The 27,775-nt window shown below is 42.1% G+C and overlaps 1 protein-coding gene and 1 long non-coding RNA gene across 7 annotated transcripts in view; one reads left to right on the forward strand and one right to left on the reverse strand.

The window, feature by feature from the left end:
- LOC308596665 overlaps nucleotides 1-27,775 on the forward strand; it is a 42,815-nt gene that overhangs the window by 10,981 nt on the left and 4,059 nt on the right. For 2 of the 4 annotated variants that reach the window (XR_014012625.1, XR_014012626.1), the window contains exon 2: nucleotides 20,079-20,144. This is a non-coding gene — a long non-coding RNA (uncharacterized lncRNA). Of the gene's footprint in view, nucleotides 1-20,078; nucleotides 20,145-22,930; nucleotides 23,049-27,775 lie in introns of those variants that run through there. The other 2 variants (XR_014012627.1, XR_014012628.1) reach the window with 1 other exon arrangement.
- The window catches only part of SRGAP1 (SLIT-ROBO Rho GTPase activating protein 1), a 121,763-nt gene that overhangs the window by 3,686 nt on the left and 90,302 nt on the right, over nucleotides 1-27,775 (reverse strand). For all 3 annotated transcript variants that reach the window (XM_081211493.1, XM_081211492.1, XM_081211494.1), the window contains 15 exons: nucleotides 26,235-26,456; nucleotides 22,916-23,017; nucleotides 21,321-21,518; nucleotides 21,124-21,208; nucleotides 18,916-18,943; nucleotides 18,102-18,135; nucleotides 15,310-15,370; nucleotides 14,622-14,699; nucleotides 11,358-11,492; nucleotides 10,050-10,155; nucleotides 8,941-9,165; nucleotides 6,263-6,342; nucleotides 3,748-3,928; nucleotides 2,239-2,373; nucleotides 1,087-1,432 (listed from right to left, as the gene is read on the reverse strand). In XM_081211493.1, coding sequence (XP_081067619.1) covers nucleotides 1,087-1,432; nucleotides 2,239-2,373; nucleotides 3,748-3,928; nucleotides 6,263-6,342; nucleotides 8,941-9,165; nucleotides 10,050-10,155; nucleotides 11,358-11,492; nucleotides 14,622-14,699; nucleotides 15,310-15,370; nucleotides 18,102-18,135; nucleotides 18,916-18,943; nucleotides 21,124-21,208; nucleotides 21,321-21,518; nucleotides 22,916-23,017; nucleotides 26,235-26,456 — 2,016 coding nt within the window. The remainder of the gene's footprint in view (nucleotides 1-1,086; nucleotides 1,433-2,238; nucleotides 2,374-3,747; nucleotides 3,929-6,262; nucleotides 6,343-8,940; nucleotides 9,166-10,049; nucleotides 10,156-11,357; nucleotides 11,493-14,621; nucleotides 14,700-15,309; nucleotides 15,371-18,101; nucleotides 18,136-18,915; nucleotides 18,944-21,123; nucleotides 21,209-21,320; nucleotides 21,519-22,915; nucleotides 23,018-26,234; nucleotides 26,457-27,775) is intronic.

Raw genomic sequence — 27,775 nt, forward strand, 5'->3', positions numbered from 1 at the left:
ATATTAACCAAGCACCAGTATTATTGAGGCGCAGGAATGCCTCAATAACTAACTACATGTTTAGAAAATACCAAGAACACCATGTGTAGAACTATTCAGTCACAGCAAGGTGCAAGCAAGAACAATACCAGGTGTTTCCTGCTTATCTGAAGCACAATACCTATTTTTCAGATAATAGTAAAAAATACTTATGTTTTTATCCTTAGCGCTATACTTGGGGCTAGATGAACGAGTGCTACAGTGCTTCTCCTGGGCAACAGAGAAGTGGACACGCTGCAAGAAATATGTGTCATTTGGGATTTGCTGTGCAGACTTGCTACTTTCCAACCTTTAAAAAGTAGTTTAAGAAGTACTGATATTATATAAATGCTCTTCGCCATGAAGGCAAACCGGTTGGAATTCAATGCTGGGCCTATTCATGAGTACACCCACTGAAGTTAATAAACATGAAAAACTTAGGTTCATTGGGTCTATTCCAAATAGGACTTAGCTGAATAGAATCCCCAAGGTTCAAAAAGGGATGTGAAAACATGTATGTTTTGTAGTTGATTTTTAAGGAGTGGAAGAGACTGGACCACGTGAGTATCTCCCGAGTTCCAAATATAAGGTGCAAACAGCATGAATTTAACATTAATATGACAATAAAAGGAAAGGTAGTGCAAAGATCATATTATGGATAAGGAAGATTAGATGAAATGCAGAGTGAAGAACAGATATCTGTAGTTTAAGATGAAATTGAGGAATACCAACAAAAAATACACTGAAGTAATCAAGTATGGATAAAATAAGAGAATTAGTAGGAGTCTCAGGGCTAACTTCTATCTTGCTCACCTTTATCATTAAGTATATCCAGCCATCATGTAAAGCACAGAATTAACTCAGAGGTGAGGCATCCCTTTTTGTGCACCTGCACACATTACCAAGCTGATATGAACACAACACAATCAAGGAACTAGAAATAAACACTAATAGCACAGCCACCAGGACACCAGATTGAGGTTATAGGCTTATTTATCTCAAAAGTTCACACTAACATTCCCTGTAGTAGAGAAAGCAACTACTCCTATGTTAACTCACAAGACCCACCTGAGCAATTGCCTCTGGGTCAAGTGGTTTGTGATCATTGAAAACTGGGTATTGGCCAGATGATGTTGATCTTCTAATGGGTGGGCTGTCAATTTTCTTCAGGGATTCATGCCTACTAATATTGGTGAGGCTGCCATGACCAGGCCTTCGTCTCCTTTCTGGACTATCCGTATTGAGGCTGCGGTTTTGAAGGGCAGTACGAGAAGCGCTGTGGCTTGTCATACTGGGGGAGCCCAACTCCAGCGATGAATTGGCATGGCTGTGCGGTTGATGAACTGGACAGTGTCCATCGCTGGTTCTGCCAGGGCGTCTGCCGGGAAGCGAGAGTTCGGTTCTCTTGCGCTGCCTGCACAGAGAGGCAAAGTGAAGACACAGGAAATGAAACGAAGAACGTATGAATTATACCTGTCAATACATGTTGCCCAACAAAATGTGTTGGTGTGGCGAGTGTGAGCTGTGAAGGAAGTCCACCAGGTCAAATATTAACTCACCTATGAAGGTCTAGATCAGTGTTTCCCAGAGTGGGCGATACTGCCCCCTGGAGGGTGCTGGATCGATCTGGGGGAGGGGCAGTAGTAGCCTCAGGTGCAATTGGGGTGCAGCGTTGAATAATAATAAAGGGGCAGTGGAAGCATAAAGAAAGAAGCTAATAAAATTTTGAAAAACTATTTGTATAGGTTTCATCTGTGTAATGACACTGGCCATTAGGTCAGGCACTGTTGTGGGATGATGGTAATGTCTCCCCCTGGATCTGGCGGTCAAGGTGGGGGGCTTTCCTGGGTTTGGGTGAACCCTTTTCAGCTGCACCCAGTCCCAGGAAGTGGATCACAGCTTGCCTACCTATTTGGCCAATGGCAGGCGGGCTGTGGCACCACCCCTGCCCCTGGGGCAGATTGGACTGAGCTGGCAGCGGGGCGCTGAGCAATTTTTTTTTCTGAAAAGGGGGCAGTAGGCCAAATAAGTCTGGGAACCTGTGGTCTGGATGATCTTTGTCAAGACGCTATATTTTATGCCTCAAACCTCCATGAATGAAAAATTGACACAGTTGTTTCACGGATTGCCAAAATAACACATGTGGTGTGCTTTTAATGTTCTCAAGTGCAATATAAACGCCACGTATTTAGTTAATGCTGAGTGCTCAGTTCAATTTACCTTCCGGAATATATTTCAGGTTGACGATCTGTGGGTGAGTTCATATCCTTAGAGGAAGACTTGTCCTCTGTTACTGGTCCACTGCTGGCTTCACTGTCTGCTTTCTGGCTCAGTGTGTCTGAAAATGTATCATCCCTGAGCAGAAAAGACAGGTGACAATTCTTGAGAAACCAATTATTATTGGGTGGAAAGAGTAAGAGTGGTTCATGATCTTCCCCCTCTCCATTTTCAGTCATCTCATTCTCGTTAATAACCACTATAACCATTATATTCAAAGGCATTAGGTAGATATATAATCAAATGTCGGCCAATAGCAGGAATGCAACTGAAAAATAAAGAAGCAATGCGGGGCCAGAATATCCCCCCAGCTGAGCTTCTCTTTATAATTTGCCTTCTAGCTTCAGCTTTGTAGATGCTCCTAAGTGACATTTTGCCTTCTAAATGGCAACTGAGAAGGTATCATAATAAGGAAGCAAGCAATGTATCTTCCAATTAGCCTAACAACAATGTTGAGACTTTTAGGAGCTGGAAAGCATGCTTTCTCAAAGAGGGAGCTGTATTTTTATTCAAACAGAATTCTGAAAAAGGCAGAGAAACAGGAAAAGTGCAATCATATACAAAAAAACCTATGGGCTGCAAATGACATAGAATTTGATCTTGAAAAGTGAGGATGGTTTCAGTTAAAACTAAGAATTCTCACCATATTGGATTTAGCAGCCCTCTTCCATTATTACAGCTGCTGTAAGCAGTGTTTCTGCTAATTTAAGTTATTTCTATACTGCTCTTCATATAAATATACTTTGCGATATTTAGTGTTTTTTGTGTGTGATGATATTCACCAGTAAGAGGGACAGTCATTCCTCTTTTTTTGCTGCCTGTGGCGGCCATTTTATGCAGCCAGCTACAGCACTTTTATTATGTTATGAATACTAGCAGTTCAAAAGCATGTCAAAGTGCAAGTAGATAAATAGGTACCGCTCCAGCGGGAAGGTAAACAGCATTTCTGTGTGCTGCTCTGGTTTGCCAGAAGTGGCTTAGTCATGCTGGCCACATGACCCGGAAGCTGTACGCCGGCTCCCTCGGCCAATAAAGCGAGATGAGCGCCGCAACCCCAGAGTCGGCCACGACCGGACCTGATGGTCAGGGGTCCCTTTACCTTTACCAGCAATAACAAAAAAGCACTGTCCAGGATGGTTCACAATAAGAAATTACAGTAAAATATATCACTATATGCTACCAGAGGGGAGAGGGAGAGAATGAAGAGATAAAGGAGGAAATGATGCTCAAACACTGATTGGCTCTTGGCAGCAGGAAATTGTCCTAGGGTCCCAGCTTCCACAAGCACTGCTGTCTGCTATCTGGAACCCCACTCCAGGGGCTCGACCCCACAGCTTTGGTTTATGGGGCCTGTATAAAGTCTACAAATCAACCATCGGTACTTGACTAGACCCGTCTGATTTGGCATATGACAACTTCTAGGATACTATGCACCACATAGCTGTTCCTTACATATCTTGAACCACTATGTATTGGTGAGGTACAAGGCCATCAATTCCATTGTGTCTTCCTTCCCACCAGTCATCAGAAGCTCGATGATATAAGAGCAGGGAGGCCCCTTTTTTAAAAGACAGCTCTCGTGCAGATCTTCCAACATAGTCAAACTTGGCAATAGCTTCTATTGGTTCACATTCTGTGGAGAAAAGATGAAGCACAATTTATTAGACCGTGGGGGGGGGGACAGTACTCGGGAGGAAGAATTTCTCATAAGGAACACATAATGGATGCAAGCAAAGGTGAAGAGAGAAAGACATCCAGAAATGACAGACTGTTGATCAAGAAAATAAGCCCCAATAGAATCTGCGGAGCCCTTTTTCTTGCCCTTACAATATTTCAAGTGACAGGGACAAAGAGAAGACTTGGGATCTGCAAGAAACTTAAGATTTTTGGAATGGTCAGTCGCACAATGAACAAGTGCTATTTTCTATCAGTTGTTTACAATGACGCCAACAATCCTGCATGATACTTTTATGGGCTGCCTTCAGAGTTTTGATTCCCTGGAAGAATCAGTTTTAGAAAATAACTTCAGATCCAGATAATACTGTCATCAAGTTGCGGGATAATGATTCTATGATGAATCAACCTCATGTAGCCAATACCCTTAACTCTAATTAAAGCATGAAGGGGTTAAGACCATAGAGTAAACTGTGTTTACAAAAAACACCAACACAAGTTACAAAACCCTTTTATAGAGATTTGATAAAATAGGTCTTGTGAGCTTCAGTCAGTGTGAATACAGTTAGACCAAGGAACAAAATAGTTCCACCTTTGCAGCTCCTTTGAAATTACAATGACAGAACTACTTCCTTGACCCGTTTTTTTATTTCCTTCACCTATCTATAAATACAGAGGAGATAGCATAGTATTCCAACAAAAACATTGCATTTCTTTTGTGTGAATTCTACATCAGCCATGATCCATCTGTTTCGGGCTTCCTCAGGAAATTCACTCAGATTTCCTCTGGAAACGGATACTGTAAACTATTCTATTTGATGCGAATTAGAGCAAAATAAATTCTACAATGCCTCAGATATTGCTGGTGAAATATATATTTATATCTAGTTCGGAGGCTGCCAGTATGGTGACTGTTAAGTGCTGATGTGCTTGCAGAGGACTTCCCTGGTACCCACAGGGTCTCCTCTCCCAACCCTTCGCTCTGCTGAAATAAGGCTTGAAAAAAGCACTCTTTTGCAGCTGATAGAATTAAGCTAAATCTTGTGATGTGTGACTGGTGCCCACAACAGATTCTTGGGGGGGGGGTTTGAGGGGAAAGAACCCTTTCCTGTCCACTGTGGTCCAGCTGACCCCCCTCCCAGCTGCTAATAAGCCAAAGCAAAATGCACAAATGGCACCTTCCTTCCCAGGACTAATACTAGCTCCCAAGGGGGAGTTTCAACAGCAACACCCCCCCCCCCCCCAGAATCTGAAGCCAGGCTTTCAATTGATGGCTCAAAAAGAGGTGAGTCCCTGACCAGAAAGACGACTTAGGGTAAACCCCACAGTAAAGCCAGTAAGGAAACTGAGGTGAAAAGAACCCTGACCAGAGGGAAGACTTCAAGTGAAGTTCTCTGTATGGCCTGTGAGTTAACTAAGATTAATGGTCTTTCTGCTGGGATGTGGGTGGTGCTGTGGTCTAAACCACTGGGCTTGCCGATCAGAAGGTTGGCGGTTTGATGGGGTGAGCTCCCATTGCTCGGTCCCAGCTCCTGCCAACCTAGAAGTTTGAAAGCACACCAGTGCAAGTAGATAAATAGGTACCACTGTGATGGGAAGGTAAACAGCGTTTTCGTGCGCTGTTCTAGTTCGCCAGAAGCGGCTTAGTCATGCTGGCCACATGACCCAGAAAAACTCTGCAGACAAATGTCGGCTCCCTCGGCCAGTAAAGTGAGATGAGTGCCGCAACCCCAGAGTCATCTGCGACTGGACTTAACTGTCAGGGGTCTTTTACCTTTTTTAATGGTCTTTCTGGAAATAGTGGAGGGGCAGGAAGATGAGTGCGAAGGTCTGGGTCCATGAAACGATGGAGCAAGCCAAGCCCTGAGTGCTCATGCGCACCTGGAGCCAGGTGCGCTAATGCCGGAGGAAACAGGCCTCTAGAGACCCAGCTGACTCCTCCCCCCCCCCGCATTTACTTAAAAGCAGCAACGCAAACCACAGCACTGTGCACAAAAGAGTTTAAAATGGCACTTAGAACGTGACACCGAGCCAGAAATTTGTGCTGAAATGCAGAATTCTTTCCCTTGACCTTCCTTCTAACTGTGTTACGCAGGAAAGAAGCAAGGAAACAGCTGGCCAATGACAGGCAGATCAGTGTTAACAACAAAAGCAAGAAATACACAAAAAAAAGAAAGGAGACACTGTGCCAGAGATTCTTCATTTAAAAGGAGAGGTGATGAGGAAAGCAGCATTTCCTTCATCAATTACATATACATGGAAGGGGGGAAAGGCAAAGAACACAAGGGCCTACCATCTTCACTGGTGTGTGGTCCTGTACCAGCATCTAAGTCCACTTCTTCTAAGGTACCATGTTCACTATAAGGACTATCACTGTTGAGACAGCACCATATGGATTAATACCTTATGAATGGACACATTTATCACCAAAAAATCAATTAAGCTGCCGTATTATTAGCATCGTGCTCCTGCAAACACTACTTAACATATTCAGTTAAGACAAAGCACTCCTAGAATCTTGAAACACTTTTATTACCTCTTTTCTTTTTTAATCTAGATGTCAGATAATCTCCTTAGTATTATTTCTCTCTCTCTCTCAACATCATCATCTTCTTTTTAAATTGGATAGTGTTATATAACTTGTAAGGGACGCGGATGGCGCTGTGGGTTAAACCGCAGAGCCTAGAGCTTGCCGATCAGAGGGTCGGCGGTTCAAATCCCCGCGACGGGGTGATCTCCCATTGCTCGGGCCCTGCTCCTGCCAACCTAGCAGTTCGAAAGCACATCAAAGTGCAAGTAGATAAATAGGTAGCGCTCTGGCGGGAAGGTAAACGGTGTTTCTGTGCGCTGCTCTGGTTCGCCAGAAGCGGCTTAGTCATGCTGGCCACATGACCTGGAAGCTGTACGCCAGCTCCCTCGGCCAATAAAGCGAGATGAGCGCCGCAACCCCAGAGTTGGTCACGACTGGACCTAATGGTCAGGGGTTCCTTTATCTTTTATATAACCTGGATAATGTTTTACTCATATGAAGGGGGGAGGGTCAAAAGGTTGCCTTAATGGAATGCTGCCTAAAGAGACAAACTAGAAGTCCTAGTTACAGGCAAACCTGTGTAATAGTCTGGGTTTAAAATCCAAAAGCAGTCTCCAAAGAAGGCAACTGGGAGCAGAAAAGAGGTTGTAGGGAAAGGAGGAAGCAAAGAGATCTTTAATCCATTCCCTGATGGTCATTTTCCTACTCCAAAACAGATGTTTCTGAACTCTCCTTCCTCAAGATACTATAGATTTTTTTTAAAAAGAAAAGACTGTCAAGATAATGTTACAAGCATCTGTGTGTAACATCTAGTTTGACCCTGAATACTGGCGCCTGGTGTCCTGATCTCAACACTCTTCAGTGACAGAAAATCACAATGGAAAAAGAATCAATTTTCCTCTGTGGCATCAATTTCATGTTCAAACCCACAAGGGATGAACTGATGACACTTTAAAAATGTGTAAGGCCAACTGCACCAGAAAAAGCTCCAATATGGAAATGGTATGGGTCACAAAGTATTGCTCTTATTTGATGTATTTTCAGCTATTCTCATTTTAAAGCCCACCACCTTGTTTTAAGTGACAGGTCTTTAAGCGACAGGGATAGGGTTAGCTGTCTGAATTTATCAGGAAAAGAATGAATTGATGATGTTTTGCCATTTCAGAGATTGCTTCTTGAAAACGAAGTACCATAAAAACTTACTAATTGTTTTCAGATAGATGGGAGAAATTTTATTTTAACTATCACTAGATAGGCCAACTGGGAGTAGCTGATGTTCAATAAAACCAGCCAAAAGATCTTATTTATTTTTAATGCAAATAACAATCATGCTAAATCTGTTCAGCCCTAAAGGACACTTTGTAGTCATCTTTCCCACAAATTGGTCCTCAATGCAGCTTGCAATAAAATAATTAAAGACAGAATAACAGCAGCATAAGCACTAATTTTTTAAAAATAATGAAATGGTGTTAAAACTAAGGAAGAGATAACAAGGCAGTTTGCTTCAAAATGACTTCCTGGAACGCACAAAACCTGACCAAACTGGCATGCTTTTACTAAAGGCACAAACATCTGCTTTTATGTAACATGGCCATTTATGCTGAACCATTTCCCTGTCAAGTAGACCTTAATCAACTGGCTTTTAAAACCACTAAAATGATATTAGGCATAATTTCACGTAGCTGACAGACTGGAAAACATGTGGGCCACAAGCAGACTTGCTCAATTATATACTGCCTGGTTGTCAAAAGCCTCCACGCAGTTCACAAAAACCGCTTACTTTTAAGATAGCTTACTATCAAGAGATCTTGAATTAGTTTCCACGTAAAAAAGTAAATAATATACAAGCATGCAAATATCTGATAACTGTGTTGTATATTTATGTACTTGGATTTCCTTTTTACCATAAATATACAACGCAGCACAATATCCATTTGAGCAACAAAAATCCTATCCAGATAAAATTATTAAAAAGTAAAAGAAAAGCACATTATCACTTGTTTCCTCCTGACTGCTTGTTGCCCCTGGAAGTACAGTGTTTACATACGCTTCAGGTTACACACTCCACTAAGCCAGAAATAGTGCTTCAGGTTAAGAACTTTGCTTCAGGATGAGAACAGAAATCGGGCTCTGGTGGCACGGCGGCAGCAGGAGGCCTCATTAGCTAAAGAGGTGCTTAAGGTTAAGAACAGTTTCAGGTTAAGTACGGACCTCCAGAACGAATTAAGTACTTAACCCGAGGTACCACTGTACTGTTTACTGCAAAAAGGAGGAATCTGGAGCCAGGCAGGGGGCAAATTTCAGTAAAAGACAGGTGTGAGTTACAGGCATCTATATCTTTTTTTAAATAATGGTAAACAGGGGTGAAACTTTTCACAAACTAAAAGTCATTCATACCAAACTGAAGCAATCCGACCTGGGCAAAAGAAGGAAGAGCTTACCAGTATTCATCACCAGCCATACATTTCTCATAAACGGGACCATCCAGCTCCTTAGAATCTGGAAAAATGGTTTCATGGTGAATGATGATAGTTTTGATTATTTCGTTCACGTGAGCCTGACACGACACTTGCTCTTGAATGTCTGGAACAGGCATCAATGTTGGGCCAAAACAAATGGCCAGGTTATACGGATCCATCATATTTTCATCGCTGTACTGCGAAAGGCTGTTTTAAAAAAGGGGAAAGAAGAAGAAGAGGAGGAGGGTTCTGGGATCGTTATGTGACCTTCTGAAACAAAAACGCATGCTTAAGCTGCATACACAATATTACTCAACCCACCCGCCACAAGCGGGTTGCTTAATCTTGCACTGGAACGCCGTAAGAGCAATTTAATTAAAAGATCTTTTTGTGATGGGCTGACATGAAGATATATGGGTTACTTGAATGACTGAGAATAATTGGTGAGAAGATGCATGGGTAACACTACACTGGGGTAGCCGATCTAAAGCAGAGATCGTCAGGTGGGATGCCCAATGTTGAGAAGTGATAGGAGCTGCAACTCAACAGTATCTGAACAGTTACAGCTCGAAGACAATACTTGCAGAAATGTAACAGGCGCAACAGGTTTTCTAGCCTTGAAAACCTTGCACCTGGTGCTGCCAAGGACACAGGAGTTGAACCAAAACTGCATTGAAACCAAACTACATTTTGTTCATGTAAATATAGCCTGACACTCTCAAGGGCTGTTTCAAACTTTCAGTTTTCAATCTCCTTTCTATAGTGATGGAAATGAGAATTCATATATTGCTATATCATCCTAAAGCAGCTGTTGAGGATAACTTGAGCGTTTATTACAACTGAAGCTTCAAATAATTATTATTATTCTTCTCCTCAATTATGCAAATATTTTGGGCAATGCATTTTACATTTGCACAACTGCTGCATTCAAGTCATTCCTATTACAGCGAGATCTCTCAGTTCAGCGTAAAAATTATTCCAGTTTGTTTGGAAATCATGGCTTTGCTGCCAACTGAAATATTCTCCTCTGTTAAAATGAAGGAGAATTAAAGATCAATAGAGTGCTTCTGATCGGAAGTTAATGTACTTACTGATTGAGGAAAGCAAAAAGATATCTTAGCACTATAAGGACTGATCTGGGCAAAGTCAGGAGGAGTTTTCGTATGTGAAGAGCTCTCTCATAGAGATTTTCTATTCCTGCAACATACAAGTAGACAACATACAAGTAAAATCATTGGCTATGTGACGGTACAGTATACAGCACTATGTAGAAGAAGAAGAAGAAGAGGAGTTTGGATTTGATATCCCGCTTTATCACTACCTGAAGGAGTCTCAAAGTGGCTAACATTCTCCTTTCCCTTCCTCCCCCACAACAAACACTCTGTGAGGTGAGTGGGGCTGAGAGACTTCAGAGAAGCGTGACTGGCCCAAGGTCACCCAGCAGCTGCATGTGGAGGAGCGGAGACGCGAACCCGGTTCCCCAGATTACGAGACTACCGCTCTTAACCACTACACCACGCTGGCTCATTTCTAGGGCATCATTTCTAACATTTCCTACTACAGTGGTACCTCTGGTTACGTCCTTAATTCGTTCCGGAGGTCCGTTCTTAACCTGAAACTGTTCTTAACCTGAAGCACCACTTTAGCTAATGGGGCCTCCAGCTGCCGCCGCGCTGCCGGAGCACAATTTCTGTTCTCATCCCGAAGCAAAGTTCTTAACCCAAAGTACTATTTCCAGGTTAGTGGAGTCTGTAACCTGAAGCATATATAACCTGAATCGTATGTAACCCAAGGTACCACTGTAATATTGCTGATCTCATCAAGCTCCAGCTGGTAGCAAATGGCCAATTAAACTCTTTAGCGTATTTTGCCCATATCTGGAATAAGTCTAAACTGGGGGAATAAACTCTGCTTCCCTTCTGACCAGAACATCTTGTCACTCAAAGGAACCGTCATTCTCTTTTTCTGCAGATACATAGGATTCTCAAACACCTTGGCTATGGTCACAAGCCTGTTAAGATGATTTATTCACCTTAAATCTGGTCCAGTTCCTACCCTCACATGCCCTCCATTGGCTTATGGGGGAGTCAGGATGCATGCAGGGGGAGACAAGGGGAAAGTTTTCCATTGGGCAAGCGGAAAAAGTTGCACGAACAAAACGTTTGTAGAAGGGCAGCACTGAATTTCACTATATCTCCTGTGTTCTGGAAAGGCAGTGTGCCTGCTACAACAAGGTCAACGGTACATTGAGAGCAGATTCAGAAATATGTATGAATACACATATATTAACTGCAGAGGATAGCAAACTGTCTTACGGAAATTGGTTGGCGGGACATCTGAGGTGCTAGTGCATTTATTAGTAAGTAACTTTACAAGCTGTTAAAACAAATTTAACTTACTGACACAAGAAATAAGATCATTAAATCTTTCCTTAGGAAAGACAGGGTTCTCCAGCCCTCGGAAATAGAGCTTCAGTACTCCAGCAACTGAGTTAATGTCATGATTACTTTGGTCATCTGCCAAAGGATTTTCACCTGCAAAAATAAATCAAGTTAAATACTTAATATAGGCATTCTAGCTGAACAGCATTTTACTACCTAGTAGGATCCTGAGCTGTATTAAATAAATAATAACTGGTTTAGTTAAGTCCAATCTTCGATTAAAGTGAATGCAAGAGAGTAAAATAAACATTCCTCTTAATTGCATAGGCTAGGCATGCCTTGAGTCATCGCTGAGAAAAAAAGTTTATTGGGTCAGACATGCAATACTCAATCCATATGGTCTGTTTATGGACTATTGCACCTACTCAAAACTAGTCCTACAGAAATAAAGATCTAATAAACTTGAGAAAAATGGTACGAGGATTGCAGAATGCGTCAAGTAAGTCTTTACAACCATTTGTTCATCAAGTCACATACCAAGCAAATATAGATGTCTTCAAGGTGCACATCTTTCTTAGCGCCGAAAAAAGTAATTAAAAGGATTTCAAGAACATGCGGACTGCTGTGTATTGTGATGAGAAAAATGGATTCTAAATGCCATTCCCCAGTGGAAAAGATCGAGATTTCAGACCGTAAAATATGTTTAAAAGAGGGATGCTAGTAGTTGAAAGGTTGTTGGCTGGGTAACTGTTTTCAGTTTAGGTAGCTTTAAAAGCTAAAGCAAGATGCTTAGCACTTCACTGCAGCTGATATTTGAGAAAGTCAACAATTAATATTGATTTAATACCTAGACTTTTTTTTTTAAGTGACAAACACTGTAATATTTCCTCATAGGTACTTAGTTAGGTGCCTTATGTGTATTCTTTGAGGCACCTGCTAAAAACTGTTCTGTTTCAGCAAGCCTGCCCCAGATATGTAAATAAAGTTGACAAACATTTTAAGCTGTAATTTCAATCTATTATGTGTATTTTTAAACCGCTGTTTTTTCATATTTTAATTTTGTTTTTTATTGACAATTTAGAGCCAACGTATATTTTGTATTATCAGCAAATCACATAGCGGTTTTATTTCTTGATTAAGCGGCATATGCATTTCACTAGAGTAAACATCTAAAGTTTTGTTCGATTAAATAAATAAAAACACGTAAGCTCCTCCACTCCCTTGATCTTTTTTGTTGCTCCTTTTCTGTATCTTTTTGAGCTCTACAATATATACTTTTGAGACAAGGCAACAGGAATTGAACATAGTTTCTCCAAGAGTGGTTGCAATGCTATGACACGAGCAGTTTTGTTTCTGATCTCTTTCCTAAGGTAAAGGGACACCTGACCATTAGGTCCAGTCGTGACCGACTCTGAGGTTGTGGCGCTCATCTCGCTTTATTGGCCGAGGGAGCTGGCGTACAGCTTCCGGGTCATGTGGCCAGCATGACTAAGCCGCTTCTGGCGAACCAGAGCAGCGCACGTAAACACTGTTTACCTTCCCGTCGGAGCGGTACCTATTTATCTACTTGCACTTTGACATGCTTTCGAACTGCTAGGTTGGCAGGAGCTGGGACCCAGCAACGGGCGCTCACCCCATTGCAAGGATTCAAACCACCAACCTTCTGATCGGCAAGTCCTAGGCTCTGTGGTTTAACCCACAGCACCACCCGCGTCCCTGATCTCTTTCCTAATGATCCTTTTAACACAGAATGTTTCAGTGGGAACTGTTCGAATGAGAAACGAAGGCGGTCACTTGCTTTGGCTGGGGGGGGGGGGAGTAGCTGCCTTAAGTGAGCAGATGAGTGCATGACCTGAAGCTTCAGCAGTGAAAAAGAGGCATACGTGCATGAAAGGAGAGAGTAGCTAGAAGTGAAAAGAATAAAGTGGTATTAATATTAATGTGTAAAAGATGAACTGTGTAGGAAAGACGTGGCATGGAAACTACAACACAAGTAAGGTTTTGTGGGTGACAATTTTACAGAGATTTACCCATGCCACTTAACATGTAAGGTACTGGAAGCAATTATTACTAAAGTCTTTGGCTGCTCACATGACACAGTAATAATTTAAAATGTACAGTTTGTACAAGGACTTCCACTTGCACGATGGAATCCTCCCTCCCTCTATATTTCCTGAATCTGTTTGGGGAGTCTGAAGAAAGTTTTGGGGAATGGAGAGAGGAAGGCGAGGCAGTTTAAGTTCCACTGAAAAAGCGGGAAGTCCTTGTGCAAGTGGGACAACTTCATTTCATATAACCCTTAATAATAAGGAGGGCTTAGCCAAATTCATTAATTTAAAAAAATGGTTGCGCAAACACAATCCACAAATAAGTGTTTCAGCATGATTTGATTCTTGTGTATTCCTGATTTGGAGACCTGAACTGATTCCCCACCCCCCTCATTTTATTTAAAGGACTGACTTTTCTCCATGGATCTATTGTGAATGAAAAAAACAATCTGTAAATGTCTGGCTGTAAATTAAAATGTGGGCAGCCATATCCCCAAAGAAGGCACACATTATTATACTTTTAAGTAACTTTCACAGTTCTATCAGTATCTAAGATAATTGCTGGAGCCCAAAGGTTCAAATCCTGACATGGTCACACACTTAAATTTCCATGTTGACTTTCACAATCGATATTATCATTTCAGTATGCATACATATGGGAGATAAAACGCCTGAAGCCCTTCTCGCTATTGTTGAAAGCTCCTTGTTGCTGAAAAGCTGGAAAGGTTCTAGCTAAGTCCTGGGACGAGTGTACCATATGCTGAATTTATGAATGGGATCTTTTTTATTCTAGTAAAAGTCATGTCTTGGAAAGCCACTTTGTGGGACTTGACCCTAGTCCTAAGCAGAGTGTGAAAGACATTAAGAGAAAGTCCATACCTTGCCCATGGCTGGCTTTGGATTTGCTGAACCAGTACACTAAACTGCTGCCACCTGAATGTGTTGCACCCATGAACTGCTTACACTCCTTCTGCAGTAATCTGCACGTTACCCTAAGGTATTACAGCATCCGTATTGCTGAAACAGCCCCCCACAAGGACAGAGATGCAGAATCTGTCAAACGGGCCGCCGTCCGGCATATTTGCTTATCAGGACACACCACTGTGTGCATTAACGATTAAGTTTCAAGGAACGGAAGCATTTCTGTGTGGTTAAAAGGTTTAGAACGCTGGCTCTCACGTTACCAAAATGGAACAAAATACAATTATGTATGCATGGCAGAAAATATAATTACCTCTCTCAAATGAATTTTTAATATCATTGACTTCCACCTGGGAGCCAGATACTCTGAAAATGCCCTGGTGCTGGAGACCTGAAAAACAAGAGCAAGAAAGAAATATGCGTCATTAAATTGGGTACCAAGTTATTTCAAATCAGGAGGAAATACTGACTTGTTACTGATTTATTAGACATATAACCTGTTTTGTTTCTTTTTTTAAAAAAAAGCAGCTTACACCATTTTGAAACACAATTCTGACTTCTAATGCCACAATTCTCACCATGTCTACTGAGAAGTAAGTCCTATTGAATTCAGTAAGTGGAGTTAGGACTGCAGCCGTACCCTCCTCCTCTCTCTCAACTTCCTCTCTTAGCTTGCTCCTGACCCTTTCCCCCTGCCCATTCTTTGCTTCTGCCATTATACTGTGTACATTCTATTCATAATTCCATTCTTTTTGCTGCCTTTCCACAGCCTCACTGTCCCTGTTGTTTTATGAATGTGTTGTTCCACACTAGGCTTTATTCTAGAGCTCCTCACATTGCCATACTGTGAGCCTCCTTAATGCTGGATTAAAGCTTTACAACCTTCTCTGGCTGTAATTAGAAAGTGACTTAAACATCAGAAAAAACCATAATTATTAATAAGCACAATATTCTGAAGAAACACCAACTAGGATTAAGTAAAATTGAATTTTGGAACTCACCATACAAGTTGATAAACCGGATGCAGCTTTCTACAATGAGGGGGATTACTTGCCCAGAGTCCTATGAAGGAAGAAAAATCACCCAAAATATACCACAAATAATATAAGAGAGATTATCTCTGCAAATAGGAATTATCACTATTAGGAATCAGCCTCAAACTCATATAGTTTTACAAAATTAATAAATGCATATATATGGAGAGAGAGAGAGGGAGGGAGAGAGGAAATTTATATAAACCACATTCACCTTTGCAAAGCTGAAATATGCAAGGAATGTAAAGCAACCCCAAGGGTATTGTTTGCAGTAAGAAATTTCAAGATTAAAATGAATGTATCGTTAAATGCATTTCCATGGCATTATGAAATGGTTTGCTAAAATTTCACATTTACCTAATTCAATGCAATCACAAAAGCTGTCATAGATTTTTCAGTCCCTTTACAGGAAATAACTACAAGAAGGAATCCATTACTCAAGGTTACTATGGGATGACATGAACTGAAATAATGCATTTACCATTTTGTTAATGAGAAAAATGTTCTCACAGGTGATCCCTGGGGTTTTTCCACCACCCCTGGAAAGCCCAGTGTGCTTTTTTAATGGGCAAATGCCAGGAAGTACTAAGCACCACCCCCTTCCCCAATCACTATGAGTTCACCCCAAATTGCAGCCTCCCACAGCCGATTTTGTTATCCAAGCAAAGAAGCAAACAAGATGCAGGAGGGTCTGCCCAGACATAATTTGGCCTCAATTTGTCAGAGTATTACTACAGCTGTTCTCCTGCCGCTGCTATGAAAACTACATAGTTAGTATTCTGAAGGCATATCTGTGTTCTGTCACTAGCTCTATGGGGGAAAGCAATTATCCTCTCTCTTTTTCTGATTAATAGTTTTCGCATCCATTGTCTCCTAATGTTTTTTACAATGTTTGGATTTTGACTTTAGTGCAAGAAGGCCAGGATAATTTTACCTCCTGGGTATTAGAGACTAGTCATATGCCTGCTATTATGCTTTGGTTGAAATTCCTGCATTGAAGGGGGTTGAACTAGATGACCCTCAGGATCTCTTCCAGTTCCATGATTCTGATGGCTAGCATGTTGATAGAGTGCCTGTACCTTGTACGGACCCCAAAGGGAGCAGACAATGAATCTCTGTGTGAAAAGAAGCCCTGCACATTAATCCTAGGGTCTTTGTAAACAGAGGCCAAATCACTCAGAGTAATTAATGAACACAGGCTCATTTCCTTTACTACAGACACTTCCAGGTTCCAGATAAATAGAACCAAACTGGAAATAAGAGAAGTGACACTAGGAAGGAGCAAACTACTTTGGAGTTGCCATCACAAGTTTTTGCATGATGCCTTCTGATCCTGCCAGCTTGTTTGGACTAGCATTACAGTGGTGCCCCGCAAGACGAATGCCTCGCAAGACGGAAAACCCGCTAGACGAAAGGGTTTTCCGTTTTTGAGCTGCTTCGCAAGATGATTTTCCCTATGGGCTTGCTTTGCAAGACGAAAACGTCTTGCCAGTGTTCCAATTTTTTTTTTGCTTCCCCCCCTTTTTCTAATAGCCTTTTAGCCGCTAATCCGCTAAGCCTTTAATAGCCGCTAAGCCTTTAATAGCCACTAAACCGCTAATAGCGCTAATCCGCTAAGCCACTAATAGGGTTGCTTCGCAAGACGAAAAAACCGCTAGACGAAGAGACTCGCGGAACGGATTAATTTCGTCTTGCGAGGCACCACTGTAGTTGGTTAAGAAATCAGTACAGACCCTGTGTGAATGACAGGTGTATGTGGCATGCTGATGAGCCACAAAGCTGATTGGAAGAACGGCTACGGTCAAGTTCAGCACCTACTGAGAGCAATGGATCTTAAAAGTTCAACAGGGTACGCATTTATTTCAAAAGGATCCCATATTATTTGGAAAGATGACCTGTCCATCATGCTGCCATGACAAAGGGATAAAAAGAACACATGGGCCAGAAAGCACATAGTAAATGCATACCCTGGATCCAATCGCAGCTGTGAATGATGAGAAATATATAGCTTATTTTATAAACTGTGAGAAGATCCATATACAAAGCATGGCCTTTGTTTGCTTATTCTAAGTAGCAGTGCTTTATGTGTTACTACAAGCTGTTTGTAAGTCTTTACTGGGTTTAAAAAGCAAGTTACCGTGCTGTGCTGGGAGGACAGGTAGGCAGGTCTGGCATTTAGGAAATGGTAACAAAAGCCAGCCTGCATCTGTCAACTTCCTGCACACCTGCAAAAGAGGTACAGTGGTGCCCCGCAAGACGAATGCCTCGCAAGACGGAAAACTCACTAGACAAAAGAGTTTTCCGTTTTGGAGGTGCTTCGCAAGACGAATTTCCTATGGGCTTGCATCGCAAGACGACAATGTCTTGCGAGTTCCTGCTGGCTTTTTCCCTCCCCCCCTTTTTCTAAGCCGCTTATCAGCTGATCCGATCAGCTGATAAGGCGCTAAAAGCCGCTAATAGCACTAATCCGCTAATCCGTCAATGGGCTTGCTTCGCAAGACGAAAAAACCGCTAGACGAAGAGAATCACAGAACGGATTCTTTTCGTCTTGCGATGCACCACTGTACAATGGATCTGGGAGGTTTCACCTTTTATTGCATAAAGTGGATTCCATCAAGACATTAGGGATAGCTAATTTCTCTAATTTAGAGACCCACTAGAAAAACACCAGGAAAGTGTGACATGCCCCTCTCATTTCTTAATGCAGACAGTCCCCAATAATCAAGAGATGGTAAATGTTCGATTTAATAGACTTATACCTGATGCCTTGTGTGGGAGTTCCTTCGCCCTCGGCTATAAGTGTTATCAGAACAGGGGGGGAAACACAGGATGAAGATGTAAATACAGCAGTCAAAAAATAAACAGAACAGTACTTTAAGTAGCATAAGGAATTACTGAAAACAATACAAGCATTCGGTTTTCCAAACCAGCATGTTGTAACATAGTCTTTTGAGTCAAACTGAGCAACATGTTTATCAGAAAATGTTGCATACCGACAAAAATTTTTTACCTTCTTTTAATAGACTGAAAATGCTAATCATCCTCAGAATTCTGGCATTCCTTCATCACTGTGTATATATTGTGGGTATATTTGTCCTGACTCCAAGAAGCATTATACTGAGCAGCTAGGAAATAAGACCCCCAGGCCATGTATGCCTCAGCATAGTATAACAGACCTTGGCCATTATGGCAAGGTGTTGAAATGAGTTGCTTGGGGATCAAGGTGAACGATTCCAAATCACCATTAAACAAATTGAATTTCTGAGATTTAGAAGGAAGACTTGTGGTCTGAGAGAAGGGAATAGATTTATTAAGCAAAAGATAAATAGTAACAAAGCACAAAATCTGAGAGGATGTTAAGGAATTCAATAAGATTTGCGTATTAATATTCATGGTGGGTGTAACAAGAATGCAAGGAAGGTGCTAACATTAATAGTGCATATTTACTTTTTGAAAACGTATGGAACGACATTGCATTCATCATCCACAACATTTATTTCCTCTGCTTGTGAACGTTATTATCATTACAGCTTTTTGTAATACAAACCACATAAAAAAGTTTCACTGTCTTACCTTGTAGTCATATATTCTGCTCTATGACCTAAAAGATAAGGGAACAATAATCTGAAAACGAATGGAACTAAAAGTGGATTTTCTATTAAACTAGACATATACCATCTAGTTCCTCTTCAATCTTCAATTATTTTTAACTGCGCAAGAGTTATACTTGCATGCCAAGGGAACTGTTTTCCCACTTCCAGCGTTAAAATGTTCGAAAAGCAAAGCCGGTATGTGAAGCTGCTGTACTAAAGCTTCTGTCTTATGGGAGTAAAGAGTTTGTTTGTTTGCTTGCTTGCTTGCTTGCTTGCAAGTAAAACGAAACAAAATTTCAAGCAATCTTGAAGGCTTGCATATTTTAATGAGCTATTCAAAGTTTACATAAAGAGAAAGGGCTGGCAAGGCTGGAAGGCATATTGCCAAAGGCCGAAGAGTTTAAAAATGCATCGTCCTTAGATGTAGATGTAGTTATGAGAGTAAATATTTAAATGCGTGCTGCATAAGAATGCTTAACTGCATATTACGTAATATAAACACCTGGTGCACATCTGCCCAACACGGCTACTATGCATCCTTCATGCATTTCAGGGGGCGCAGCACAGCAGTTCCGCAGCACTGCCACTCATGAAACAAAGAGGATGCACAGCAGCAGAAAATGTTGGCTTTCACCCTAGGACAGGAAGTTCAATCACACATGCATAAAACAGATCTGTAGTTCAATGCGTTCCCGTTTACCAAACAGATGCTAGTTCTATATTATTCTAAACAAGCACAATCAAGGCACGTGGGTGGCAGAACATTTAAAGTATAAATTTTCACTCTTGCATTTGCTGCAGTTTCTGCCAGAAAAAGTTTAGCACATGTGTTATGAAACGGTGATTTGAAAACAGAAATCTATCTGTGCTTTTGAGGGATGGGATGGTTCTAGTTGCACTAAAACTCAACTCGACCCACTTTTGAAATAAAGGCTTCCATTAGCGTGCAAAGTTGCTAATTGGGCTCAGAAACAACTATCCAGACTGTTTCATAACATTTATGATTTCACATAAAGGGAAATGTCACCACTTTCTCATAAGCGTGGTATTATCTGCAAGGGGGTGGGAGAGGAAAATAAAGCACAGAACCAAGCAAAGGGGTTGGCCTTAAAAGCTGCTAATATATATTTGTGATTCTTACAGCCTGATCCTGAGCTCTGCTACGGAGAAAGCCAGAGGATATGACTATGCAGAGGGCAGAAAATATAGGCAGGCACGTATGGGTAGCAGATATTTATAAACTTGTTTTTGCAAGCCTGCAACAGCCTGATTATTAATCCCACTGAAAAGTATGAAAGAGAGATTTTCTGTGATTCATGATAATACAGGAAATCCCAATGTTACAAGAATTACTCTACAAGGAGCACGCTTTAAAATGCAAGGCACATTTTCTCAATAATATAATGAACAAACTGATAAAGTTTATAATGCATTCTGTTCATAATGAGGCACTATTTCAGCCTACAGGGAAGTAGTTAATAAATTCGGCAGCAGAAGATGCAAGGTAATGCTATTAAGAGACAGAGATACCCAGACTCCTAGGAGTTATAATTTAGAATGTCTCGCACACAAAATAGGTCACATATGACCTTGCACAGTGGGCTGTCTAATTCTGCCAAAGAAAGATTTCTCCATTTTCTGTTCTATTCACCCTGCCTGGGGTTTTTTTTTTGTTTGGTTTTTTTTGAAACAGTGCCATGTACTCCCCCAACCCACCAAAAATACAAGCCAAATTGAAACAATCCAGTACGTAAAATAAACTGGCTTTCAGGTCTCTGTCTGGGGTTTTATATTTTGCTTTGCTTTTGTTTGCTGGAAAAGGAACCTGAATATTTCCTAACAGAAGTATAGATTCTGTGATTAATCTACTATGGTTTCAGGACAAGCCAGGTTCTGAAACCATCGTTTGATTCTGGCTTGTTTATACTAACTGTAGTTTAAACAAGTCATAGTTTCCTGAGTTTAGATATCATGGGCACCTGTCGTTAGTTTCAAAAAAGGAAGCGGACGCATTCAATCTCTTTCCCATATTTGCTAAAGAGGAAAAAGGGCAGGGAGTATGTGAGCCTCATGATCATTCACATAGCTTAAAATCATGGCTTCTGGCTACATCTGAACCATGGGTTTAAATATACGCATTGTAAATATTTTAGCAGATTTATTCTGAGGTTTATTCCGATTCATTTACCTTCTCCAAGTGTTCGCTGCAGTAAATCATGCTTTGCTTGGAGCTTTGTGATGAGATTACTTCCCTCCAGATACTCTCTGAATTTCTGCAAAGACACAGATCAATGCATTTCGCATCTGAAGAAGTGCTATCTACATTTCAAGAACGTTGGGGGTGGGGTTGGGGAGAGCGTATCACGTGGAAAGCAGGCAACACACCATGAAATAGAACTGTTCCGTCTCCTGCTGGTTCGCTCTTCTCTTCGCAATGCTAGGCTTGCTCAAGTAGGTCTCAGAAACTGTTGACTTCACAGACTCTGTTGAACGACTGTGCTGGAAACATTCAGAAACGTCATAGTCCTCAATGGTGACCATATCTTGTATTGTCTGTAAAGTAGCTTCAGTTGTCTTCTTAACCTGGAGTTAAAAAGGTGCACTTCATAGCATCAAGCAGAAAAACAGACCAATTATGTTCCACCATCAGTAGGAAGAAGGGAGCTGCTGAGTGTACTTGTTACAGGTGCTACATAATACTTGTTTTGCATTAGTAAGAAATCCGTATTTTACTATGGCAGTGCCAAAACATGGAATGCCTATCGACACCAGGCAGCCCCCTTCACTTCACTGTTCAGGCAAGCCCACCTGGAGATTTAGATTGCAGACATGTGTTTTATTCTCTTTTTTATCTTTTCGTCAATTTTAATTCTTTTTATTGAATGTTTTAAACAGCTGCTTTCAACTGTTTTTATTGATAATGTTATTGTGTTGGGATTTTTTCGTGAGGGTTTTTTCCCCCTTGCAATAAAGTAGTTAAATGCATTTTATGAGATAAGTGCAAAAAATAAACAAACTAGTTCCTGACAGCCTATATATGCCTGTGCTCAGTGGGCCCTGGGCAATTTACCCTTTTGAGACTCCCCAAACCACCCTGGCAGCACCTCCTCCGTATGTCTCCCTTGTGGTCTGGCCCTCCCTGTCCCGTGAGCTTTCTGGGAAGGCTGCTGAAGGAAGATGCAGAAGACGAAGCCTACTATGGAGCTGCCAAGCGCTGCTCCTTTTTGCTCTGGGTCCTATGAAAAGGAGGGAAGGGAAACAGCGCTGGTCAACCCCCCCCCCCTTTTTTTAAAAACTGGCCCTGAAAGAAGTGCAGGGCCAGGTGTTTCTGAAGGGCCCAACTGGGCCTGCCAGGCAATCTGGCCTCTCTCTGGGCTACAACAGTCTCCCTCTGAGTATTCTGGGTGGCAGGGCAAGCAGCAATCTGCTGAAACAGAAGCTGATTCAGAGCCACTTGATCCAGCGCATCCCCTTTCAGGGCTGCTTCCTTGAAAGAAAAAGGTCATGTCAGCCTGAGCAGTACCCTTGCCTAAGTGAGTGTTACTTTATTCACCCTGTGGTGAAGGGGACATGCCACCTGCATCTTCTTTCCTCCAATGGCATCTGGCCCCCAACAAAGCATGTTTTGAGCATGGCACTAAAGTCGCTTCAACCTTCCATGCTGGTGTTTTGTTTTGTTTTCCCCTGGGCTCAAAGGACAAACATCCACTTTGCACGCGGAAGATCTCAGGTTCGATCCTGGCAGCTCCAGGTAAGGCTGGGGAGGTCCCTTGCCTGAAACCCTGGAGAGCCACTGCCAGCCAGAGCAGGCAGTACTGAGCTATATGGAACAACGGTCTGCCTCTCTATAGATGTTCTCCTTCTCAGTGCCAAATATAATATTTTCAAAAATCTTGGAGTCATTGTTAGTAGGCCTTGATATTTGTCAGACACTATGTGGAGGGTCAATGCTCTGCCTGACGAATTGCAGTCCATCTTACCTCCTCATTTTCAATTTTCAATGTGGCCAGTCGTGACTGAAGCTGCTGATACCTAAGCATGAGTTCCCCTTGGACTGGCTGCTGGACACTGACCTGAGAAACCTGAATATGAAATATCAAACAAAGAGATTAGGTAAAAATTTGGGGGTGGGGAGTTCACCAACACATGTATCTATGATTCTGCTTGTATTCAATGGATCACTTCAGCAATTGTCAGGACAAAGGATAAAATAAGTGATGCAAATTATGCTGCCTTACTTAAAGGCAATAAATATTCAAACCAAACTAATGGAACCTGCAACATAATGTTGCAGTGTGAAGTTCTCCCTGTTCAGGGAGCCACTGCATTCCACTTCCCACCTGGTGTTTCTTTACTCCCTCAGCAGTCAGTCATCACTGAACATGCTTAGTCTTCACTGGGTTGTTCTGTCCAGTCAGTGGTTTTGTTCCATGTATTATAATTAGTTATTATTATTTACTGAATTTATATACTGCCCTGTACCTGGAGGTCTCAGGGAGGTTCACAGAATAAAATCAAAATATAAAACCACAAAATACATAATCAAAAGAAATCCAACAACCCAATAACACCCCCCAAAAAACCCCCGCACATTTTAAAAGGGCATAGGATGTCAATCAAATCAACCAAACACCTGGTTAAAAAGCAACGTTTTTGCTTGGTACCTAAAGGTGTATAATGAAGGTGCCAGGTGAACTTCCCTTGGGAGAGCATTCTGTAGACGGGGAGCCATTACAGAGAAGGCCCTTTCTCATGTTGCTACCCTCCAGACCTCTTGAGGAGGCGGCACACGAATAAGGGCCTCAGAAGATGATCTCAGAGTCTGGGTAGGTTCATATGGAAGGAGGCGGTCGTTGAGCCGCTTAAGGCTTTATAGGTCAAAACTAGCACTTTGAATTAGGCCCTGACATGAATTGGTAGCCAGTGTTTGTCGGACCAGGATAGGTGTAATATGCTCAAACTGTCTTGCTCTGGTGAGCAATCTGGCCCCTGAATTCTGCACTAGCTGAAGTTTCTGAACCATCTCCAGAGGCAGCCCTACGTGTAACGCATTGCAGTAATCTAACATTGAGGTTACCAGAGCATAGAAAACAGTAGTCAAGCTATCCCTGTCGAGATAGGGGTGTAGCTGGGCCACCAGCCAAAGCTGATGGAAGGAACTCTGGGCCACTGAGGCCACCTGAGCCTTGAGCGACAGCAAAGGATCCAGGAGTACCCCCAAGTGATAAACCTCCTTCAGAGGAAATGTAACTCATCAAGAGCAGGCGATCTCCCACCCATCCGGTCTAGGGAACCACCCATGAACAGTGCCTCAGTCTTATCTGGATTGAGTCTGTTTGTTGGCTCTCATCCAGTCCATTACTGAGGCAAGACACTGGTCCAGCACTTCCACTGCTTCACCTGCAGATGCAAAGGAGAAATATAGCTACGTGTCATCAGCATACTGTAGACAACGTACTCCAAACCTCCAGATAACCCCACCCAGAGGTTTCATGTAGATGTTAAACAAAATAGGGTATAGGATTGAGCCCTGTGGAACCCCACATTGAATGTCCATGGGGCTGAAAAGTATTCCCCAAGCAACACCCTCTGGGAACAACAATCCAAGTAGAACTGGAACCACTGCAAAGCAGTGCCAACCACCCCTAGTTCAGACAGTCGCTCCAGAAGGATACCATTGTTGATGGTATCAAAGCTGCTGAGACGTTGCGAAGAATTAACAGGGACGTGTTTCCCTTGTCTCTCTCTCAACAGAGGTCATCATACTGGGCAACCAAAGCAGTTTCTGTGCCAAAACTGGGCCTAAACCCCAACTGAAATGGATCTAGAAAATCAGATTCTTCCAAAAGCACCTGGATCTGGCCTGCGACCACTCACTCCAGAACCTTGCTCAGGAAAGGGAGATTAGCAACTGATCAGTAGGTAGTTAGGTTATCCAAATCCAGGGAAGGTTTCTTAAAGAGTGGTTTTGCCACTGCCTCTTTCGAACAGGCAGGGACCACCCCCTCTTGTAAAGAGGCATTGATCACCTCCCAGGCCCAGCTAGCTGTTCCCTCCCTGCTGGTTTTTATCAGCTAAGAGTGGCAAGGATCTAGAGCACAAGTGGTCGCCCTGAGGGATTCGAGCACCTTGTCCACATCCTCGAGCCTTACCAACTGAAACTCATCCAACACAACAGGACCAGACTGTGCTCTGGACACCCCATGAGATTCATCTGCTATAACAGCAGAGTCAAGGTCTTGGTGGATGCAAGCAATTTTATCCTCAAAATGCTCTGCAAACAAGTCACAGCAAGCTACCGTTGGTTCTACCGCCTCCTTTGGGCCAGCCTGTAAAAGGCCCCGTACAACCCGGAAAAGCTCTGCTGGATGAGGATGCAATGGAGGCAGCAAAGTATGCCCTCAGACTCTCAGCAGAGTGGCTCCTGCTGGGATGTATGGTTGTTACTGTATGTTTATGTGTTAGTTTGTACATATGTTTATGAGAAATCCATATAAGAAAAAGAAATAGCGGGAATGACGGCAATCACATGGATGTGTAAAATGGAACTGTTTTAGGCATGTGGAACTGTTTTAGACAGATGGGGAGTTTACAGTAATAATCACCATGGACACATAGGCAACACCCAACAGAGCCACATATTCACACATCTATAACAGAAATCAGGATAAAGCTGTGGATATTGGTTTCATCTTTTTCCCAGCATCGCTTGACGCAGCATGGAAATTTGCAGGTATAGAGTCTGACTAAAGGCCATGGGAAGACACAAAAAATGGACATGTGTACTGTAGGAAGATGGTTCTAATACCATCTCCAAGTTTCTGAAAAGTTGTATGTTAATAGGCAGTGTCTCACCATACTTTTGAAGATGCTCAGAGATGCTCTAGAGAAACATGAGCAGCATAAGAGTGCTATAAAAACAACTTTCCTTTTCCTCTGTTTGTATGCCGAAAGCTACTTGGCCAAGCTGCAGAGAGTTTACCCATGTTGTGGCAGATTTCAATGCGCAGTAATGAAGGGTTCATTTGGCATGGGATTTGTTTAGAGCAGCTGGCAAATTAAGTTCTACACAAAACATTCTCTTGGTGTAGTTTGTTTGCTGATCTTCTTGCGTCTGTATGGATAATGTTGGCTCTCGTTTTACCCTAACTAGACCCTTTGTTTGAGTGGATAAAAGCTAGACACTAACAAAAAGGAAATCATAGCTCACAACAGAGGGAAGTGCTCATCCAGGCACAAACAAAAATTTTGTTTGGATTTTTATCCTTTTCTGTCTATGGAAAGTCAACAGCTACTGACCTCGTCACCCATATGGGGCTGGAACTCAAACCTCATTGGAGGGCAAAAGGCTGTCGGATACATCTCCATGAATCTCTGCTTGTCACTTCGTGGTTCCAAATTGTCAACAGCATTTTCAATGATGTCCAGACCCTCGTGTCGAGAGGTTTCAAGGTTATACTCTGCAGAGAGATATGTTCTTAAGGCTCTGTTCAGGCTTGCATGATATCCAAGATCGCAACACTAACAGAATATGAAGGAGAAGAAGTTGTGTTTTTTAAAAAAGCAGAAAGCAAATTTCAGCAGTACTATCTAATGAACAAACAAGCACTTAATAAGAGAAACCATCCATAGTAAAATTCTTTATCTTTCAATGGGGCTTGCTTGACAAATGTTATTTAATCTTTACCACAGTACAATTTATTATAACATTTTGAAGACAGAAAAGTTGGATCACATGGAACTGTGCACTACAATTGATCATTATGTTATTCCAACTTTATCTTATGCTTCTAAACAGTTTTTTTATTTTAAAAAACGTAATTCTTGTATAAGGAATGAGGATATTTAATGAAAATGGGCTACCCATCGTATAATGCATGCCTATTATCACAAGAAAAACTTTAGGAGATATGGTCAACCTAATCATAACAGTGAGTTAGCATATAGACCTGCAGTGCCTGTGCATAAGGGAAACACTGTGTGTTTCCCACACAAATGGTAATATTCATTGAATATAATAATAACAATAATTTATTATTTATAACCCGCCCATCTGGCTGGGTTTCCCCAGCCATTCTGGGCGGCTCCCAACAGAATATTAAAAACACGATAAAAGATCAAACATTAAAAACTCTCCTAAACAGGGATGCCTTCAGATGTCTTCTAAAAGTCGGATAGTTGTTTATTTCCTTGACATCTGATGGGAGGGCTTTCCACAGGGCGGGCGCCACTACCGAGAAGGCCCTCTGCCTGGTTCCCTATAACCTCACCACTCGTAGGGAGGGAACCGCCAGAAGGCCCTCGGCGCTGGACCTCAGCGTCCGGGCAGAACGATGGGGGTGGAGACGCTCCTTCAGATATACTGGACCGAGGCCGCTTAGGGCTTTAAAGGTCAGCACCAACACTCTGACTTGTGCTTGGAAACGTACTGGGAGCCAATGTAGGTCTTCATAATAATCTAATGGAACTTTAGTTAGTATTACTTCGTCCAGATGTTAAGGGATGCCCTTCAGCAACAAACAACTGCTTCTCCAATTATTTTTTTTTAAAAAATGGCTTGCTTCCCAATACAGCATGAAGAAGAGAAGCACCTGCAATTTCAGCAGTGTGCACCTGCATGCTGTGTGTTCACATTTAAACTGTAATTTAACCCTCAGCGCCACCTGCATCCCTGTAATTTAGTGTAACTCTGCTTTAAAGTGATGTGTGAATCAGGCCACTATCTTATGTCCTTCCAAACCCCTGGCTCTAATCAGAGTAGGATACTTTAGCATCAAACATTTTTTTAGGCTCATGGGCACATCTGGATTTTTGAACAGTAGCTGCCTCCACTGGTCACT

This window comes from Podarcis bocagei, assembly GCF_964188305.1.
Source record: "Podarcis bocagei genome assembly, chromosome: 10".
In the NCBI taxonomy this organism is placed as follows: domain Eukaryota; kingdom Metazoa; phylum Chordata; class Lepidosauria; order Squamata; family Lacertidae; genus Podarcis; species Podarcis bocagei.